Source organism: Strix uralensis, chromosome 2 (genome assembly GCF_047716275.1).
Source record: "Strix uralensis isolate ZFMK-TIS-50842 chromosome 2, bStrUra1, whole genome shotgun sequence".
NCBI lineage: Eukaryota > Metazoa > Chordata > Aves > Strigiformes > Strigidae > Strix > Strix uralensis.
This window is the reverse complement of record NC_133973.1, coordinates 66,862,605-66,883,635: the sequence shown is the minus strand read 5'-3', so window position 1 is coordinate 66,883,635 and position 21,031 is coordinate 66,862,605. Positions and strand designations below refer to the sequence as shown.

The 21,031-nt window shown below is 39.9% G+C and overlaps 1 protein-coding gene across 1 annotated transcript; it reads left to right on the top strand.

Annotated features, from left to right (window-relative positions):
• Positions 1-7,116: 7,116 nt before the first annotated feature.
• Positions 7,117-20,692, top strand: MFSD9 (major facilitator superfamily domain containing 9). Its single transcript, XM_074859107.1, has 6 exons — positions 7,117-9,300; positions 11,857-11,944; positions 13,282-13,325; positions 14,598-14,727; positions 16,009-16,218; positions 16,791-20,692. The coding sequence occupies exons 1-6, from the start codon at positions 9,028-9,030 to the stop codon at positions 17,579-17,581; spliced, it is 1,536 nt and encodes a 511-aa protein (XP_074715208.1). The 5' UTR covers positions 7,117-9,027; the 3' UTR covers positions 17,582-20,692.
• The last annotated feature ends 339 nt before the right edge of the window (positions 20,693-21,031 follow it).

Sequence of the window (21,031 nt, the reverse complement as noted above, 5' to 3'; positions counted from 1 at the left end):
TCAGCTGTCACTCCAGAAGGGCATATTTCTCTCTCAGTTTTAACCATATCTGCCAGCCCCCCACAGGGGTCTTGGGTACCCTCTTTCACCTCAAATGACACTAGGACCCTACGTGATGGTGACTGAATCAAACCTGGACAGAGGGATACAGTCGCCTTATTGTCATGTCCCACTATCAGATGCTTAGAGGATGTCTAAGGCATCTACATTTGGTAGCCAGGTATGACAAGGGACTTGGATGAGACTCATACCTTTCTCGAATGACAACTACAGGCCAGGTTCACACCATCCAAAAGTGATGATAGATACCTCTGTTTAGATGGCTGAAACCAGTCTCCATTAGCTAGTCAGGTCATTCTGGAGGCACTACCAAGTGTTTTAACCAGACCTCGACTCTTAACGGCAGCACAGATCCCTATTTCACACAGAGACATCTGAACACAAAGGTCTTAATCTGGAACTGAATCCCAGTCAGTGGGCTGGAGTTCCCAACCATTTTGCTCTTGTATGGGTGGCCTTACAAAGCATTGGCCCAAAGCTCAAGAAATTTTATTCAGTGAAATCCAGAGATGTAGATAGTCACAACATAAACAAAATCAATGACACAAAGTTCTTCATGATATCCATTAAAAAAAAAAAAAACAAAACCAACAGATAAAATTGAATTAATTCTGGTGTGCTGTTTAACATTATGCCATGTGGCTCATCTTAAATAATGATATTTTTCAGTGTTACAGGATATATGTTTATAACCTTCAAAATACCAGTTGGACAGAGCTATGTATGAGTACTGCAAAAGGGAACAAACCCAAAGTTCGTGAATTCTGACAGTGAAAATAATACAAATACTTTTCACTCTTATGCTTTACTCTACAATTCTCAAAGCTTTTTTCACAGATGGTTATGCACTGCTATTCATACCTGTAACTAAGGAAACTGCGGCACACAATGGTGAAATGACTTTTTCAACGTTACATCCGCAGTAAAAAGAGAACTCCAGCCACCTGACTCAGCCACTGAACCACAAATAATAAAATAAATAAAATTACTGATTTCAGTCTTATTGCACCTACCTGGCTTCAGGTCAGAAATATATCAGTAACTTACTGTCATGGGTAGCCTCACTGAGATTAATTTGCGTGAAAAGTTTCACTGAATTCAAATGACAGCTGAATCACTGCCTGTGTCGTACAAGTATTTATTTTTAATATACTGTACATACACTCTGGTGTCAGTTTAGCATGTTCATCCTGAGAGGATCTAATTTAATTATTCTCTTTTATATTTATGGCACATTCTTTGGCAGTGCTATCTTCCAAATACTTTAACATCTCCAGTATTATGCCCCACTATGTCAGGAATGAATCAGAAGCCATGTTAAGACTTGTTATGTCAGCTTAAAAATTCATGTTATCCACTACTTGAATACTCACAGAAAGTCTCAGGGCACTTTCTATTCAAATAAATTCAATTCTGAGTGTTTCTCAATAGAAGAGAGAAAGTTTCAAGGCAGAGAAAACAGGGCCAGGTTTATCAAGCCAAAACAATCATTATTCTGAATCTTAAATAAGGTCATTCCCCAACTCTTTCCAAAACTCCTAAATTTCTACAGAAAGACAGGCATTTTAAACCAAAATGACTTAGCCAAATTTATCTCTACTATAATGACAATGAAGTAAATAAATCCGTTTTAATATACAATCAATTTGGCTAATTAAGCCCAACATTCATTGATTTTGTTGATTCATAGTGTGAAGATAGAAGGCCCCCACATAATGGATGGTTTCCAATCTCATTTAACAAAGCTGGCAAAAGTTTTATGATTTTGTTTCTGTATATTTTCCAGATAGATGGGACTAAACTAACTCCTATGTCTGCATATTTTATTTATGTGTCTAAATAGCTTCAGCTTCAATATAGTATCTGAGCCCCTCCTTGTATTTAAAAATAGAAAAGAAGAAAAAAACAAATCAAAACAATAGCAGGCTGTTTCTTTCTTCCTTTTCCATCTGAAGGAAAAAAAAGCTTGATTAGTTTATGGGAGGGGGAGGGTATTTGTTTATTTGTTTATGTTTGTGTGTGATTGAGTAAATGTCCTGTGTGTGTGCTTGGAATTGGCAGGCAGCTCCTTATCTGTGCTGGCAGATATGTCCATGATCTAAAAACAGCCTTTTACAACTGGCTGCATGTCTCACTATACACCAAGAAACAATTTCAGCAGCTGCCTCAGAGCTGAGTCCTTCTGAGATCTCAGTGACCATTTCCTGTTGAAGAAAAAAATTCTGAACACCAATGGAGTATCTCACCCGCTGATTCAGATCCTCATCCTGTCCATCGTCCCCAGCTGGGCAGTATGTTATCTATTGCACCTACACAATCAATTGTCAGCAGCGTGCTGGGCAAACATACAGGGTATAGTACACTTTGTCCATTAAATCTTTGGCTGGAATTCATCTTACCTAACACTAGACAGCTGCAGGGTAGCTGTCTCCAATTAAGCTGGTCACCTCAGGTTTCCTTTACAGTCATATCGGCACTTTTACAGCACAGTCCATCTGACCTATTTTTGGATGACTACTTCAATGTGCAATGAATCATGTCCTAAAAGCGCAATTGCTTTTTTCTCTCCACTGACAAAAATGGGGGCTGGATTAACTAGTTTGAGATATGACCACTTTAATCTTAATACTACAGTAAATCAGGCCACAAATCACATTGAGGTTGGAAGGGACCTCTGGAGGTCACCTTGTTCAACCTCCCTGCTCAAGCAGGACCACCTAGAACTGGTTGCCCAGGACCATGTCCAGGCGGCTTTTGAATATCTCCAAGGCTGGAGACTCCAGAACCTTTCCGGGCAACCTGTGCAAATGCTCAGACATCCTCACAGTAATAAAGTGTTTCCTGATGTTCAGATGGAACCTCCTGTGTTTCAGTTTGTGCCCATTGCCTCTGGTCCTGTCACTTGACACCACTGAAAAGAGCCTGGCTCTGTCCTTTTGTCCTGGTTTCAGATGGGATAGAGTTAATTTTCTTCCTAGTAACTGGTACAGTTCTGTGTTTTGGATTTAGTGTGAGAATAATGTTGATAACGCACTGACGTTTTAGTTGCTGCTAAGTAGCACTTATTTAAAATTAAGGATTTTTCAGTTTCCCATGCTCTGCCAGTGAGGAGGTGCACAAGAAGCAGGGAGGGAGCCTGACCAGGACAGCTGACCCGAACTGGCCAAAGGGATATTCCATACCATAGGACTTCATGCTCAGTATATAAACTGGGGGGAGTTGGCCAGGAGGGGCAGATTGCTGCTCAGGGACTGTCTGGGCATCGGTCAGTAGGTAGTGAGCAATTGCACTGTGCATCACTTGTTTTTTCCTGGACTTTATTTCTCTCTCTTTTTGTTATATTCCTTTTCATTATAATAATAATTATTATTATTATATTTTATTATTATTACTGTTACATTTTATCTTAGTTATTAAACTGTTCTTATCTCAACCCATGAGTTTTTTCCTTTTTTTGATTCTTCTCCCCATCCCACTGGGAGGGGGGAGGAGTGGGTGAGCAACTGCCTGGTACCTAGGTGCTGGTTGGGTTTAAACCACAACACCTCTTTATACCCTCCCTTCAGGTATTTATATATATATTTAAAAGATCCTCCTGAGTCTTCTCTTCTCCAGGCTGAACAGTCCCAGCTCTCTCAGTGTTTCCCCATAGGACAGATGCTCTAGCCCATTCATCATCTTAGTGGCCCTACACTGGACTCTCCTCAGTATGTGCATGTCTCTTTTGTACTGGGGAGCCCCGAATTGCACCCAGCACTCCCAGTGTGGCCTTACCAGTGCTCAGTAGTGAGGAAGGATCATCTCCCTCAACTTGCTGGTAATGTTTTGCCTAATACAGATCAGGATACCATTCACCTTCTTGCAGCAAGGGCACATTGTTGGTTCATGTAAAACCTGAGTAGAGATTGTAGACGAGTCCTCCACGTGGATGAAATCAAGCCATTCTGAACATAGGTATCACTGAGTCATTCATTCCGCATAAGCTATACCAAGCTCATGAAGAGACAGACAGTGGTAAGTACCCTCCTTCTGACCTAAGGACAGAAACAGCCCCTATCCCAGCAACAGCTTCAACAGGAACTCTAATAAACCACCAAGAACAATCTTCTTTATGAGGCATTATATCTACACATTTTTATGTATCCAGGATCCATTGTTAAGCATCTGCAGGAAAATGTGATAGACTTGCAGCCACCCAGATGAACAAAGCTGCAGGGTGCATATCGCATTTGGACCCTGCCTCATAACCTCTCTGTGCTCAGGACTCTGACACTCTACAAAACGTCACAGATTTATTCAGTCACAGAAAGGAAGAGAAAACTTTAGTATGACTGTGAGTGGGTGACTGTTTCATGTATCCCATTCTTCATTATATCTTACATCAAATCTACATTGGATAAAATAAGTAAAAATATGGGAAGGCACATTTTTTTAATTGAGTCATAACACTGATTCAAAGTGTGATGAATCCATGTCCCTGCAAGTTGGGTAAGATAAATAGAACTATCAGAGGTACAAGAAGGTGCATCCAAGTTCCTCACATCCTTGGTGAGCACTCTAAACTTTTCTTACAATTATAGGAAAGCCAGGCCAATAGCATTAATGTTTCCTGCAGTGCTTTAAACAAGTGTCTCACCCAACATGCAATTTTCACAGAAATGAATGAGTTGCCTAATCTTAGGAGGTGTTCCAGGCAGTTTCCCATGGAAATAGTTATGCGCCTGCACCCCAAGTAGTCAGAAATTAAGAGCTGCACCCTTCTTCACCATTTTAATTGCTGTCTTACATGGGCCCTTCCACAGCAGGGAGCTTTTATGGATCTCACTCTGAGGCAGTAACTCCTTCTATCTACTGCACAGACACTTTTTGGCACATATTTTTGGATTTTTTTCAGGAGGAATAAATCATAGGGCGGGGGGCTGGAGGTGTGGGGGGGGGGTGTGGGGTGGGGTGAAATGAGGGCACTGTAGTATAACAGGAAATAGACTGGAGTCAAAAGCAGTCATAGAGGCCATCCTCTGCTCCAGAGCAGGATCAATAGTATCTAAACCATTCCTGGCATATTTATTTTATCTGTTAAACATTAATTGAAAGATAAAAGGAAAGCTACGTAGTCTTAGTTATGCTACCATAGAAAACTCCAGAAGGGGAGAACCAGGCCCAATGCCTAATTCCTTCCTTTAACAAGATTTTCAGAAATGTTTTCTAAGTCACTAAGCCCACCAACACTTACAGCTTTGAGGGTGGAGTCAAAAGGTTTCTTTCCACATTCCTTAAATCTGCAGATCTTTTCAGAGACATTACACTTTAAATGTCTTTAAGATTAACAGCAGTTAATCAGACTCATTTACAGTATCTCTTAAAATGTTCTGGACCACTGGAAAGTTGAAAAGTTGAAATGACTGTTGAATGTTACCCTAATGATCTGAAGCGGTAAACCAGAATGGAATAAGTCATTGTTAGATTCGCTAAATTTGATTACAAATTGTACATTTGGGGGTCTTGACCTTACCTATTTGTAATATGGGAATCCAAGAGTATGTTCCATTTACTGCAATAAATTGCTGTAGTTGTCTTAGATCTGTCTTACAAAGGTATTTTACAAACTTTATTTAAGAATTTATAAGGTTTAAAATGTTCTCCCTGTTGAAGGAATGAAAGCATTTTTTTTTTCAAAACTTTGTTAGATTTCAGATGACTTCCATCAGTGCTTTCACTTTGTCATGGCTTGGAGCACACACAGCCACTGAGCTGGCTGAGGAAGGGCAGCTGCAGACCATCTCAACCCCTTGCTTGGCAGGTAACACCAAGCATTTACCACAGTGGATGTTTTTAGTAAAGGGCTGCGGATCCCTCACCCCTTCGCATTAGCAAACTGAACCTCAGACGTTCTCCCCCAGACCAGTTCTCCTCCCACACAAAATTTGAGGCAAGAGCAGCCTACTAAGCAAGGCTGAGGACAGTCCAATCTCCAGCAGACCAACACTGTAAGAAATGTTCCTTCTGTCATTAAAGTAACTTTTCTTTTTTTTTTTTTTTTTTTTTTTAACCCTCTCCCTTTATGCAACACTGCTCTTCAATTAGGACAGCAGAACTAGACACAATGTTGCATTAGTATTCAGAACAAATAACTGTTTTCCTGCTTTTCTACTTTAGGCTCCTCTCTTTCTTACCAGAAGATGAAGTTCGATTTTTGGGCTACAGAATAGCAATAAAAACTTATGGTCACCGGTTATTTACTATGATTACCAAGTTCATCTTGTAATCACTGACTGCCACAACAGAGATGTGCACCCCCTTAAAGGTGCATCAGGCTTTGTTTCTAGCTGTTCCTTTACACTTAGAATACTCATATATCAGGAAAGCCGAGTACTCAGATTGTGTTGTGTCAGTAGTCTGCATAATTTTCCTGGCCCTAGCATTACCCATAAAATCAGTAATTTTGATTCTATCTCTTTTTCCAGGTCATGGAAAAAGGGTTAGAAATGAGAGGAACATCTAGACATACCCTTTCTTCAGGGAAGATTATCCATTCACAAATACAGTCTGGAGACATATCAAACAATTCTGAACCTACATGCTGTTTGCCATTTCTGAGTATGTGTTGCTCTACTGTCTTTAAGAATCATCCAGTAACAAGTCGGACACCTTAAAGTACCAACAAGTCAAATATCTTAAAGTAATGTAAGTATACTATATTTATAGTATCATTTTAATCAACCAACTATGTAATTCTCCCCCAAAGATATTACACTGGTTCTATTTTCCTTAAGACCATGATAAATGGTCTTCATTGTACTTCATTCCTTTGTTAGTTCATTCCATTATCAATCATACCATCACTTTATTTGGGAACATTAGCTTAAGATTTCTTTATTTGGGATTATTGCAATTATTTTGTAATTGCAATGACAGAACGTAAGTGGGAACCTCTGAGGTAGCAGGAACTGCCTTCAGTTCAAAGGTAAATAGAGATATTTGCCACATTACTATATAATAATGCCCTTTTTATATATATTATGCAAAAGTAAACATGTAATATGCACAATTCTTTAATAATCTAATCAAGTTTCCCATTACAAAAGCAGTAAGAGATCTGTTAAAGGAAGACACGTATGTTTTCCAAATATTTTTTTTCTCTGTAAACAGTTTGCATTGACAATGTTATTGGAGCATCGAAAAGTTCAGTTAGTCTCTGCTTTACAAGCCATTCTGCACGGAGATAGCTTGAAATAACAGACAAAACTAAGAAAGAGTTTTCATTGTCAGGGAATTCAATATTCCTGCCTACAATATTTTGTCCCCATTATATTAGAACATTTTGGTCTTCAAAATCTAAGAATACAGATTTGCTAACTCTGGTTTCTTAGAGCAGAGACTGACATTTACATAGAACCTCAAAAATTTCACTTGGGCTCAGTGTTTGCACAAAAGTCAATCTGCCTTGTACCCCAGGAATAGTACCCAAACTCTTGCAACATCTTTTAATCATCCACCACTTTAATAGTTTCCTCTCATGAATTTTCAGGCCTTTTCCATTTCTTCCAGAGTTAAAATTACTAAGGGTAAAATTAGTGCAATATTGAGCAGACAATGTAGTGTCAATTCCCATGATGCTCTAATATTTCAATTTCTTGTAACCATTTTGTTCATTTCAGAGGAATTGTATGCAACCATGATCTCCATTAATGTTATATCCAGAATTTTTAAAATCTCACTGAGAGGATTTGTTATTCAAAGTGGCCTCAGAGCTAAATTAATAGGATGTATTGGTTAAGCCAACTATAAAGCATCACAGCCACTGGGATATTAAACAACTGAGTTATTCTGGAGACTCTTGATAACGTCTTTGTCCCTACACACCTGCTAGGCTAAGCTTTGCCTTGGTATCTTATAAATAAGCTGTGTATCTAGAAATACATCTTGCTTTTCAGTTTGGGGGGTTTGTTTTTTTAATTCTTCATAACCACAAGGAAAACCACATTCCCTTCTTCTTTTCTGTGACCTAGATCTGTTGAAGACCCCCAATCCTGTGATATTTATTTCTTCTGAAAACACAAAGATAGAACTAAAGTTATCCTACTGTCAGTTACTGATTGTTCTCAAACTTTATCAACTGGTGCTAACTTTTAAAATTTAAAAGTCATCATCATTTTTCAAAAGCTTCTTCTTACCGATAATTAAGAACAAGTTAGACTGTCTCCTGTTCCCTTGTGCATTTTTGGATTTTTTTGAAGTATTCAACACTGCAGCCCTTTCATTGACCTCTGGCCCAGCAGCTGTATAAAAAAATTCCCTCTGTCTCCAGCGTAAAGCTATTTTGCACGTGACAGTCCCTTCCACCCGTGCATCTCAGAGATTTAAGAATGCAGTTTTACTTCTCTGGATGCAAATACGTTATAACATAATAGCTATCCACCATTCCATCTATCCCGGATTTTAATGGAAACGCAGCACAGCAGTGTATGCACGAATCAGGAAGAGGGATGGATGCCCTTCTTCTCTGGCTCAGTACCACAACTGCCAGCCATGTAACAAGGCACAAAAACACTTCGCCATCAGAAACACTTGATGAAGGCACTGGGCTGAGCCCCGCGAGGGCCGAGCAACAGCAGCAGTGGTGGGACAGGGCCTCTTTTCCCAAGGAAGGAGGCAGTTTCGGAGGTGCCCGGGTTCAAAAGCCATCCTACAGCAACCGAGGGAGCGGTGCAAGGGGGCTGTTAGCTCGTTCGTAGGGCGTATTTCTGCCTCCAAAGCCCCTTCAACTATCTAGCCCTCCCTGCTCTCTATAGCGCCTCGGGCCTGAGCTGCAAAACTCTCCAGGGGTCAACACGCCAGAAGAGGCAGGAAGGGCAAAGTCCCACAGGTGGGGGCACGAGCGGGCGGGCAGGGATCCCGACGGCCTCCAAAACCCGCAGAGATCCTTACTCCTCCTCGCCTGAAAAAAAAAAAAAAAAAAAAGACAACATGAAGAACACAGTCGTGAACGCGAACACCACACACCGGGGCTTGCCCCGCTGCCTGCCCCTCCGCCTCCACGTTCCCGCCGCGCCGCTGGCACTGCGCATGCCCGGCGCCGCCGCCGCGCCGCCGCCCGCCACGGGGCGCGGGCTCGCTGCCGCCGGCCGGATGGCGGAGGAGGAGGAGGAGGAGGAAGATGGAGGGCAGGCAACGGCGGGGAGCCCGGCGGTGGCGGCGTCCGGCCGCTTCGTGCGGTGCCTTTACGCGGTCGGCTTCCTGGTAAGCGGGGAGGCGGCGAGCGGTGGCGCGCGGGCCCTTCCGGCGCGGCCTGGGACTGGCGGCCGTGCCTGGGGAGGGGAGTTCTCCCCGCCCCACACGAGCCGCTGCCCGGCCCCACGGCTCCGGGGCAGCCGCTGGAGAGGCCGTGCTGGAGGCAGAAGAGGGGGACGGCCCCGCAGGCGGCTCCGGAGCTGTGAGATGCCCGCGGGGTTGTCAGGAGGTGCTGCAAAGCGCGAAGTCGGGCAGGCACACCCCCCCACACCCCCCCCCCCCCACACCCCCCCCCCATACACACCCCACACACACACACATCCCCAAACACCCCCCCACACACACACACACCCCACACACACACCCCCAAACACCCCCCCCACCCACACACCCCCAAACACCCCCCCCCCACACACACACACACCCCACACACACACCCCCAAACACCCCCCCCCACACACACACCCCCCACACACACACCCCCCCAAACACCCCCCCCACACCCCTCCCCCCCCCCCCACACACACACCCCCCACGGCCCCCGGTGCCTGGTGGGCACCTCAGCGTCCCAGCTCATAGCGGGCTCCCCCCGTCACGCCCCAGATAAAGCTGCCGGGTTTTGAGGTACATCACTCCAGCTGCTTTTCTGGAGTTGGAATGTTTGTGGCGATAGTGGCTTGTCGCGGCTGTATTGTTTTATCCGTGCAAGCAGTCCTGCAGTTTGATACAAAGGGATCATTTTTATCCCGTGGGTGAGATAGAATAGCGCAGCGCCCTTAAAGTTTTGCCTTATTCTTACTAGAGAGCTGGTCCTTGTTTCTTTGAAATACCAGTGGTCGGTGTAAACAAAACAAAAAAAAAAAAATCCATGCTTTTTCTAGAGAAAAGACCCTTACTGAAAGAACATAGAGTTCTTTCTGTACTTTATAAAAGATTTGTATTCTGTAGTGATTCATGAGCCTTGGGAAAAAGTCATTTAATTAATTTAAAATTAAAAGGGATAACTTGGAAAATTAATACAAAATTAGTACAAATTTGCACAGCAAAATGTAGATATATTCTCTTACCTACCTTTAGGTTGGGCAATAGAAACAGTCTGGTTGGTTTGTGTCCTGGAGCAAATATTCCAGGAAAAGATGTGTTGGAACAAGCTTTACTTCTTAGCTCACTTTTAAACACTGTGGTTCTCCAACCCTGTAGTACCTTGCTGACACCAAGCTGGAGTACACACTGAAATCAGCCCAAGTGAGTGTCCTTTTAGAGCGTGTAGAGTGTGGTGAAATATTGTAATAATGAGCTGTTGCCTGCGATGCAAGCTTCCTCTAACGAAGCAAATACAGCATACTTATTATTTGACATAAGAAATTATAGGTGAAATGAGAAATAACTACCCATAAGAGGATAGCAGTTAATGGGTCTTGCTCTACCTGCATGCCCATGACAAGTCCAGTACTACCAGGGTATATTCTGAGACTTGTCGTTTTTAATGTCTCTATCGAGGACCTGGATGAGGTCATTGAACCTCTCTTCAGGTTTGCAGATGACACTTAAGATTGTGTTATTGAAGATCTTCATAAGTCGTGTGATCTCTTTGCTCATGCTAATGTATTTAATAATGATTCTAACCTTGTAAGTCTCAATTTCAACCATCAAAAGATTCTTATAATGACAGACTGTGAGAATTTACTTAATGATACCCATTGTTACAGTTATTCAGTCTTTGGGCGTACAATGAATGTCTAGTCTGTTTCAGCTCAGTCACTGATAAAAGGTGATCTTGCTCCAATAGATCTTCTGTAAGATTCTGCTCTGATACAGAACACTGAAGGCTTGCCAGATAGTAGGTAGTGAAAGAACTATTGGGTCAATGTGGTTATCTTAACAAAAGATAAAAAATCAAAAGGAATGAGTAGGAGATCCTTACACTGTTCAGGATGGGCAGTGTCCTTTCGCCTCCTCTTGCAAAACATTTTTCACTTATGCTTTGCTTTTTTTCTTTTTTTTTCATGTTTCTGTCTTTTCGCCGCATTTCTTTAGTTATACACAAAAGCAGTTTTTAGGTAGGTTTAGATCTACCATAGCTTCTTCCCCATTGTGGTTGAAAGTTAAAATACCGTAGACTTTCCAAATATACTCTCTTCGCATAAGTAAAAAGTATTTTTGGGTGATTGAAATTACAGATCACTTTACATTCAAAATAATAGTACCAAGTACTTTTCTTGTTAAACAGATAAAGTTTAATATATATTAAAGAATATTAACTGTTTAAATATATATCTTCAGAATGATTGTATTTGGAGGGGGAAGAGAACTGCTGTTATCATAGTTTTCACTCTTCTGTGAGGCAATTATTTATGTTTCAGTTTATGTGGTTTTGTAATTTTGTACATACAGGATGCATTGTAGAGGTTACAACATACCACATTGGCCATGAAAAATTTTCTTTTAATCTTGCATTGATATGGAATTTTTTTTTTTTTTTAAATATTGACTGTTATTAAGCCAGGTTGCCACCATCTTTGTAGAAATGGTTAGTTATTAAAACTTTTCCTGCCTTCTTTTCAGGATTTATTTGGTGTGAGCATGGTTGTTCCTTTAATGAACCTCCATATCAAATCTCTGGGAGCAAGTCATACAGTTGCTGGAATAATAGGTGAGTTGCAGTACTCAATTGATTTACCAAAGAATAAGGTAATGTAAACTGGATTATGCCTTACTGCAAGTTGGACAGTGTAATATAACTCTTCCTTGCTAGTAGCATAATAAAAATTCAGGCCAATTTCCAAGTGAAACTGTGAGGGCAGCCATACTGTGTTAGACCCAAAGAGCTGTCCAGCCTTGCATACTGACAGTAGACAAAAGCAGGTGCTTGGGAAAGAGCATTCTTGGAAAGAATAAGGAAGTCTTGCAGTAACAGTTGTGCAGATGCTTCTCCAGCATCCAAGAATTCACAGCTCAGCAACCTGGGGAGTCAGAGGTGTTGCTTTTATTTTTATTGTTACAGACTTTGCAAACAGTAATTCTGCAGCTGGTTCTCCTGAGCCTTCCAATGCCTATGATTGCTCCCAGTTTGGTTAAATTCCTTGGAGCTGCCTTTTGGCACATTTTTAAGGAATGTTTGCAAGTAAATTCTGAAGGTGTGGAATTTTATCTTAAAAAATGAAGTAGTAAGATAAATTCTGTGGTTCTAAAGTTCTTATTTATATTTTACAGTACTGTTTATGGTTTGTAATGATACAAGCATGATATTCTTTATAGCTATGTGTGGTTGACATGGGCTCTGTTACTCAGTTTTTCATTACCTTGCTTTTTATTTTGGATGAAATTTAGCACTTTTCATGAAATAGTTCTGGTTCTGCTCTGAGTTGACAGTTCTGCTCTGAGTTGACAAGGTAGTATTTTAAGCAGCAATTCATCAAAAATATGTTTTCATTTCAACAGTCTGCTTTGATTTTTAACTTTAAAAGAAACTGGGTTTTGAGGTGTATTCTTATAAATGAAAGAGCCTGGCAGATGCTTCTCTTTGTGCTTCTCTTCTGTCACTAACTGCTGCTAAACTTTTAGCCTCCAAAACAAAGGAGCAGGGTCTGTGGTTTCTTCAGGGCTTCTGTGGTGCCTTGTTATAGGTTGAAGTGCCAAGTGGAAAGCAATTAGTGCCTCCCAGTAATGAAATTCTCTCCTGATTCTGAGAAAGCGATTATAAATGCCAAGGTCTGTTTTGTTTAATACACCATATGAAGCAACATCCTTCTACATTACATAGTTTTATAAGTTTTCAGCATTTGTTTTTTTTTGTCATTTCTGAAACTGTTTCCTTGGTTATGTGCTAAATTCCACCCTTGGTTTGTCCTGCTCCCGCTTCCTATCCTTCTAGTAAATTATTCCTAGAATTTCTCTCATGTTTCCTCATTTAAAATTTTGTGCAGTTTTCACTTTCACATAAAAAGTGAGTTTAATTTTTAACATTGGTATTTTACTTGTTTGTTTTAGGATCTCTTTATGGTATAATGCAACTGTTTTCCAGCACATTTGTGGTGAGTTCTAACACTGCGTTCCTGAGTATGTTGGTATTTCTGTGGGGTTTAGGGGGCGAAAAGGATGAGGTTAATAATAGTGTTTCTTGACATTTTGAAAATGTTTATAGTGTTCATATAAGCATTTTTGGTTGGAGGATCCAGTTTTTAGTTTGTGTGGAAAGTGTTTGTTCTGTTTATAGGAAATTGCCATTTTTTTCAGAACTAAACAGAATACAGTCTTTAGACAAAAACTAGAATCCAGATACATTACTGAGCATGTCGCAGTCACACAGTCTGTCTTCAGTGTTGGTGCTAGTAAAAGCAGTTACCTTCAGTGCAGTAGCCTGTCCAAAAAGCAGTCTCACGAGCCAGCGCCTCGTAAGCCTGTCACCTAGAGTTTGCTTTCCCTGCTCAATGGACAGTGCCTTGTAATTTGACATATGGCCTAAATGAATGTGTTACATCTTTGAGCTTTGTTTGGGTTTGTTTTCTATTAGCTTTTGATTTTTTATATCCTAATCTAAGCAAGAGTGCAAAGACTAAATCTCTTGAATGCATGCTTTACCTATCAATCCCTATATTTAGCCAGGAGCACCTTTAATATTACCCTGGTACCTCCTAGCTTTCAAGAGAGCAGATTTGGAGTGTCTCATGAAAAAACTGTTTCAGGGTTTGTTATGCAGGCCACCTGGGATTATTTGCTTCTATAATCCTGTGGTATTTTCTTTGAACTGGAAGTCCACTGCCTACTGTCTTAAAAACCTACTTCCTGTTTGGAATCAAGCTGATTTATAAACATGTGACATGCAAGTTTACTGTTTGCCCTTCTCATAACTACTTGCTACTTGTCTGCTCTGGGATGACAGGCTCCTTGTAGCTAAGATCATTCCTTTTAGGATGCTCAACAAGTGTCTAAGTACATAGTGACCATTGATGCAAACAAATACTTGTGGTTGATTGTGGTCACATTTTCAGAGGGCTCCTACTACTAATATTTCATGGTGTTTATTGCAGGAATTTATTTTTTAAAAAGATAAATTATTTTTTAAAAAGCTCTGTGCATGACATTAAATGGAATCGTACTTTCAGCAAGTGCACTGCCAGCAGGGCAGAACTCTGCTTATGTCTTCCAGATTTTGAGCACTTAGGAATATTGTGTAATAAGCTTATTAAGCTTTCATTGACAGTCCTTTGATCTCTTTTTCTCAATTTAATTTAGAATTACTGGTTGTTCACTGTACATAGTTAAATGTTATAAAAAGCTAATCTTAATTTCCGGTTTTGTGAAAGGGCTGCTGGAGTGATATAGTAGGAAGACGGTATTCCTTGCTTGCATGTATTCTTCTCAGTGCACTGGGTTACTTCCTTCTTGGAACATCCACCACTGTTCTCCTGTTTGCCATTTCTAGAGTCCCTGTAGGTGAGTAAAGACTTGGCATTTTGCAGTTTAAATTCGCTGTAGTCTCAGCTTGAGAATTACTACTAGAGAAGTCATGGTATGTGGATAGCTACATAGCATCATCACCCAGCAGCACCAGCTGAACCCTAGTAATGGAAAAATCTCTACAAATCAAATGTTCTTGTTACTTTTTTTCTGGAAATAATTTGAAATGTATAGTCAACAACTGTCACAAGTTTTATGCCACCTTGAATGGCTAAATTTTGTGAGAACAGGAGTGCAGCAATTCCTTGAAAGGCTATTGTAAGGTTATAACAGGTACACAATACACCAGGTCACTGCTGGAAATCTTGGCCTACACTTGCAATGGAGAATGGAATGATATGTGTGTTACTGTTTTTTCTCATGCTGAAAATATACCTCAAAGTGATACAACAAAATTTGGCTGAAATTTTAGGTCACTGCTTCAACAGAATATTTAAGTTGTGTGAAAGCACATATGTTTGCAGCACTGAAGCTAAGTTTCTGCCAGGGTTGGTATCAGAGTTCGTAAAATAGCTGAACACCTATTGCATATATTCTGATGTAAGCGTTGCTGTTACTATGAACACATCTACTAAAGGGCACTTTTATGGCCAATAGTTTTGATTTAGGAACTGTTAATATTGTTTCCTAATTTGAATACAATTTGCTAATGAATTATTTGGTTGATATTTATTACTCAGTAGAGGTAATACTTTTCAATGCTAACAGCACTGTGGCAGCATTGCCCTGATCAGAGGGAAGGAACATAAAAGATTGCATTATTAGTATTCCTGCAGTATGTTTACCCTTCTGTGCTCTTCTTTTGCCACCCACCAGTTTCCCATATGAATTTGGTGTGTTACAGTGCTGGAAATCTTCATACTCAGCAAAGTTGGTACAGAGCTATGTTCATAAACAGACAAGCCATTCCTACCCCATGTTCCCAAACCCACCCACAAGTTCCTATTTTAGCAGCTATTTTATTCCTAGTGTGCTTCAGCACTGAGCTTAGTTACTTCTTTCAGCAAGGCTGCAGGAGCAGTCCTTCGACACAGATGACTGAACAATTTTGATTTCCAAGTCCAAATCTTTGAACAGTCAGGATGATGGTCATGGCCCAATGTGCTGCATGACTCTAGCATTGAAAAATTTGTTGTTAATGGAATCTTAAAAAATTATCAATTCTAGAGATTTTGACCACTGATATTTCAGATAGCTTCTTTTAATCTTTTGGACTGAGCAATACATGTTTATTATTTTGCCTATATTATGTTGCAGGTATTTTCAAACACACACTCTCCATCTCTAAAGCTCTGCTTTCTGACTTGGTTTCTGAGAGAGACCGCCCGTTAGTAATGGGGCGCTTCAATGCAGCCTCTAGTGTGGGCTTCATTTTGGGGCCTGTAGTCGGCGGCTACCTTGCAGAGTTGGAAGATGGCTTTTATCAAGCATCCTTCATCTGTGCCTCTATCTTCCTTCTGAACGCTGGTAAGTTGCATGTCCTATTTTGCATCTTTGAGCCCTTCATTCCTCACTTTTGTGTTTTTATGCTATTTGTAATACCTTGAATTCATGATGCATTTATCATCTATGGCATACGTGTTCTGTATACTGATACTATCTTTTGAATTTGAACCTGTGTGGAAGAGAGGGAATTTTGAAACAGATAACCTCCAGATGCTTCTCCTTTGTATTGTATATATCACTTTTACATTCAGACACAGGAATGGGAAGTTTTAATGTGCCCAAAGATGAAGACCAGAAATTAGAATTTTGGCTTTAGCCTTCAGATACGTTTATATGTTGCGAGTGCAGCAGCTCAGTGTTTTCCTTGCTTTTACCGCATTTAAAGTTGAACTGATACTGTTACACTAGACATAATCTTTGTAATTTTTTAAAGTGGAATGATTGTTGAAGTCCTTTTTTAAATTTTGATTTTTACAGTAAAATTTTTAATCAAATTTTTTTTATTTTTTTAAGTAAACTTCCAATCAAACTAATGTCTTCCATGTAAAGTTCATGTAATTGAATGAAATCAGCTAATTTCTTGCCCTATTTAGGTCTTGTCTGGATGTTACCCTGGAGTGAAGAAAACACTGGCAATAGGGAACATCAACAAGGCAACAAAGGAACAGACAGCTTCTCGGCAAAAGCAAATCATGACCTGCACTTGAAATCAGGAACTAATGGAGCTGTGGCAAGCGATAGTCTTTTCCAGTCTCCGTGGATCCAAGTTGCAACAGTGCTGAAGAGGATTAAAGGAATTGCCTGCTCTGATCTGTGGGATGTATTTTTAGTGCGGTTGTTGATGTCTGTTGCTATACTGCTGTACTATAGTAATTTTAGTCTGGCCTTGGAGGAGAGATTTGGGGTGAAAGCCTTGTTCTCTGGATACCTATTGAGCTACAGCAGTGCACTTGGAGTCCTGGCTGGTTGTCTGCTCGGACCAATAACGAGACTCTATCAGCACAACACTTACAGACTTTTGTTGCACTCCAGCACTCTTACCTGCACGTTGATTTTCCTGTATGCATCAGCGCTGAGTATATGGATGGTCATTTTGTCTTCCACATTCTTAGCCTTTTCAACTACTATAGGTCGTACTTGTATCATTGATCTTGAATTGACCATTGGTGGGAATGAGGCCAGTGGAACGCTCCTAGGTGTTGGACAGTCTGTGACATCAGTGGGACGTATAGTTGCCCCTCTCCTTTCTGGAATTGCTCAGGAGTTCAGTCCTTGTGGCCCGCCAAGTCTAGGGGTTGGACTAGCTTTAGTAGCGATTCTGATAATGAATGCAAACAAACAAAAATACTGTAGCCATGGAAATGTTAAGTTAAAAAATCAATAGCTGCAAATTTGGATTGCATAGGTGTATCTTACAGGAGAGGCAAAGTGAATCAGCCTGGGGTGATGCTTACACCTGCCAGGCTTGTTCAGTAGTAATGGGATCTTTTAAGAGGGCACGTTATGTTCATATAGAGGCAAGTACATACAAGTATTTCTGCTGCAGGGATGTTAACTCCTAGACAAATGTTACTCTAACTGGTACCACTAGAACACTTGTGAGAGGGACTGGTGTTGCTGTATACTACTGGCTGGGATTTTTTAATGAATTTTTAACTTTTTTGGAGGGAAAAAAAGAATGACATGAAATACACAAATCCTGCTTGTAGCTTACATTTGAAATGGTGTTTAGATTGTTAAATTGTTAAAAGAAATTGATTCTTATTATTTAATCAGAGTTGAATTTTCATGATTTAATCAAAAGGAGGATTTGCAATATAGCTCGTTAGCCTTAATTTCTTATGCTGTGGTCTGCTGCCATTTGTCTGCTCTGACAGTAGCTTAACTAACAGAGTGTTTGCTTATGTGATTTTGTTAAGCATACTTTGTCTACAAAACTTGCTGCACAGCATGATTAGGCACCTTGGGGTAGCCATCTGACCCCTGCTGATTCCTGGTCTTTCCCAGGTAACAGAATTGGCTATATTCTAACTTCGTGTATTAAAAGACCTAAAATGGACAATTTTAGAATAATACAGGGTCATTCAGAGTGAAACTGAGACTGGATGTAAGCTTTATTGAAACTTGAACTGGTGGTTCCTGTTTAGTAATAACTTCTACTGAGCAACTTTGTCATAAATTACTTGTTAATATTTCCTGCGCATTTTTTCTACCTTCATTTTAAGAATAAATTTGTTTCTTAATTCTTTTGAATGATTGTTAAAGGTGTGCTGGAGCAAGTAGCAGTAGCTCATGGATCTGGAGTAGTGCATTCTTTCTCATCTCTGGAGGCGTAAGTGACATTTCAGTGACAAGAGAAAAACTTTATTTGTTGGTATCTTAGTCTTCATTTATCTGCAGTCCTTAACTAATGAGAGGTTACTCTCAGAGCTATACTGGGAGTTGTAGCACTCTCCTGTGCTATTTATTGTTCAAACTCATATACTTGCCAGTCACCACTGTTTGCATTTCATTTGAAACATACGAAAAATATATTTTGCACTGATAATGTTCCGTATGCTTTTCCTAGTAGTACTTGATGAAAGTACAAAGTCAACAATATATAATTGTTGAGGTTTGGGTTTTTTTGATTAGAAACAATTTAGTTATCCCCTTGAACACATCTGTGCAAATACTGTTGCTGCTTCAGGAGACTCATAGATGGTATTTTGCATTTTTTATTTTCTTCTTTATATTTTCCAGTGCCTGTTATCATTTTAATCCTTGTTGAAACGTCAGTGATTCCAGTGGCAGCACTATGGGCATATGTATAGAACTCTGAGTTGTTTTAATTTTATATATCGACATAATGACTATGTGTCTTATTGCTGCTATGATTTCAATACATATCCTCAGAGTTCCTTGTTGTAATAATATGTGTTTCATTTCTCCCTAGAACTTGAGGCATTTTCAGGTATCTTATCTACTCTTGCCTTGCTTGGTAGATGCCCCAAAACATTGTTGCCCAAAATTTCCTATTTTCTTTCTTTCTTTCCACCTTGTAAATTTTTTTTTTTTACTTAAAACCACCTCTCTGTAAGTCAGGGACTTCTGTTTTGCAACTATATCAAGGGGTAAAGGAAAAGGGTAGGAAAAAAACCCTCAAAAATTAATATATATTAGTAATTTTTCACATACTTGTTTGTTATATGAGCTAACATAACATTTTCCCTTCTAAGTTTCCGCACTGATTAAAGCTGAATTCTGTAAATACCATAAAATTCAGTATATACTAACATTAACAGCTGCCTGAATATTGCTTATAAAAACTTCAAAACTTCACTGGTTTTGTTTATACATAAGTGAAAAATGTGCTTTCCACAGTCGCCAAATATTTTTATTTTGAAAAATAATTCTCCATATAAGCTAAATAAAAATTAAATAATCAAATTGAGAATTCTGCAGAAGGCTGTGGTCTCAGGGACACGTTGCAACTGATGTTACAGAAAAAAGTTTTTTACCTGTAGGCCAAAATGATTTCTGAAGTGCTGCAGAAACATTTCTTCTTTGTAAAGCCTCAGTTACAGAAAAATTCCACTATTTTTTTTTTTTTATTTTTTAAGCAATAGAAGTAAAATGAAGTGACATTCCATGTCTATCATTTTGTCGGTGTGTGTTTTCCCCTGCTAAAACTACAGCACGGAATAGAGGTGTTCGCATCAATATGAAGTGCAGTTTTATTTTTTTTCCTTCAAGCTGTTTCTTAAAGTGATCATTTGAATCTGCCTACCTTTCACATAAAAGGCACAAGAGCCAAGGATTCAACCAAGAAGTAGCTTGACAGTGAATGAAACAGAAGAAATAAATGGCAATAGAGAACTTAGCAGTTTGGAGATGGAATGCTAAAAGCTACTGTTTTAGTGCCTGGAGACGATGTTTGAATCCCTTGTGTTGTCTCTTAGTTGCCATAACCGTGCAAGTTCAGAGGGTGATGAGTAAATGACATCCCTGGAGATGAGATGTGACTCCCCTTTTTAAGTTGAGGGAGGAGCAGTTGCAGCTATCTTTGGCTTCAGTCTACTGGGCTTTACTGAATTATTCAGCAGATTCTTTAATCCAATTGTGGTATCTGAAGACTGTAACAAAACAGATCTGAATATGAGCTAAAGAAAAAAGTTTCTACCTGCAAATTACTGAAAATTTAAGATTTTCCTCTTGCTTGCTGTTACTTTAGTTTGGGGTTGTTTTTCTTGGGCTTGTAGGCAGCGTTGGGGGTGGTTTTGCCTTTTGAAACTTCCACTTTTTTAACAGTGGCTACTCTTCTGCCCATTATGATCAGATGATGTTGAAGAGGCTGTGTATACAATATAGTAATTTATTTCTGTAAAACAGCTGGTAGCATATGATATGTACTGATTTTGTTGGTTTTAAATGATGAAGCAAATCTGTTTTATTCCATGTCGTGTATGCTGCATACATTTGAAGAGGTCCTTTATAAACTTACCTGTTCCGTGGATTTCAGTTTCTTGTCCTGCTTTTCTCTGAATTTACTCACCGCAGCACTGTCACAGAGGTCAGTACCATTCTCATTTTCTGAGAATGGGTTGATTATTGAGCAGATAATGCAGCAACAAAACAGGACAAGGGTTGCTTAGTAACTGGTTTGCTCACTACTTCAAGCACTGTAATGCCATCGCATTCTAGCTGATGGGAACCTCTGTGAGTATGTTCAGGTGCTGCCAGCCCCTATTTGGTTATGGGTGCTGTGGAATACCCCTGGGTAAGTGAGGCTTTTTAGCTCAGCGCTCTGGGATTTGAAAACCCAAGACTCGACTGTGCTGTTATTGCTATAATT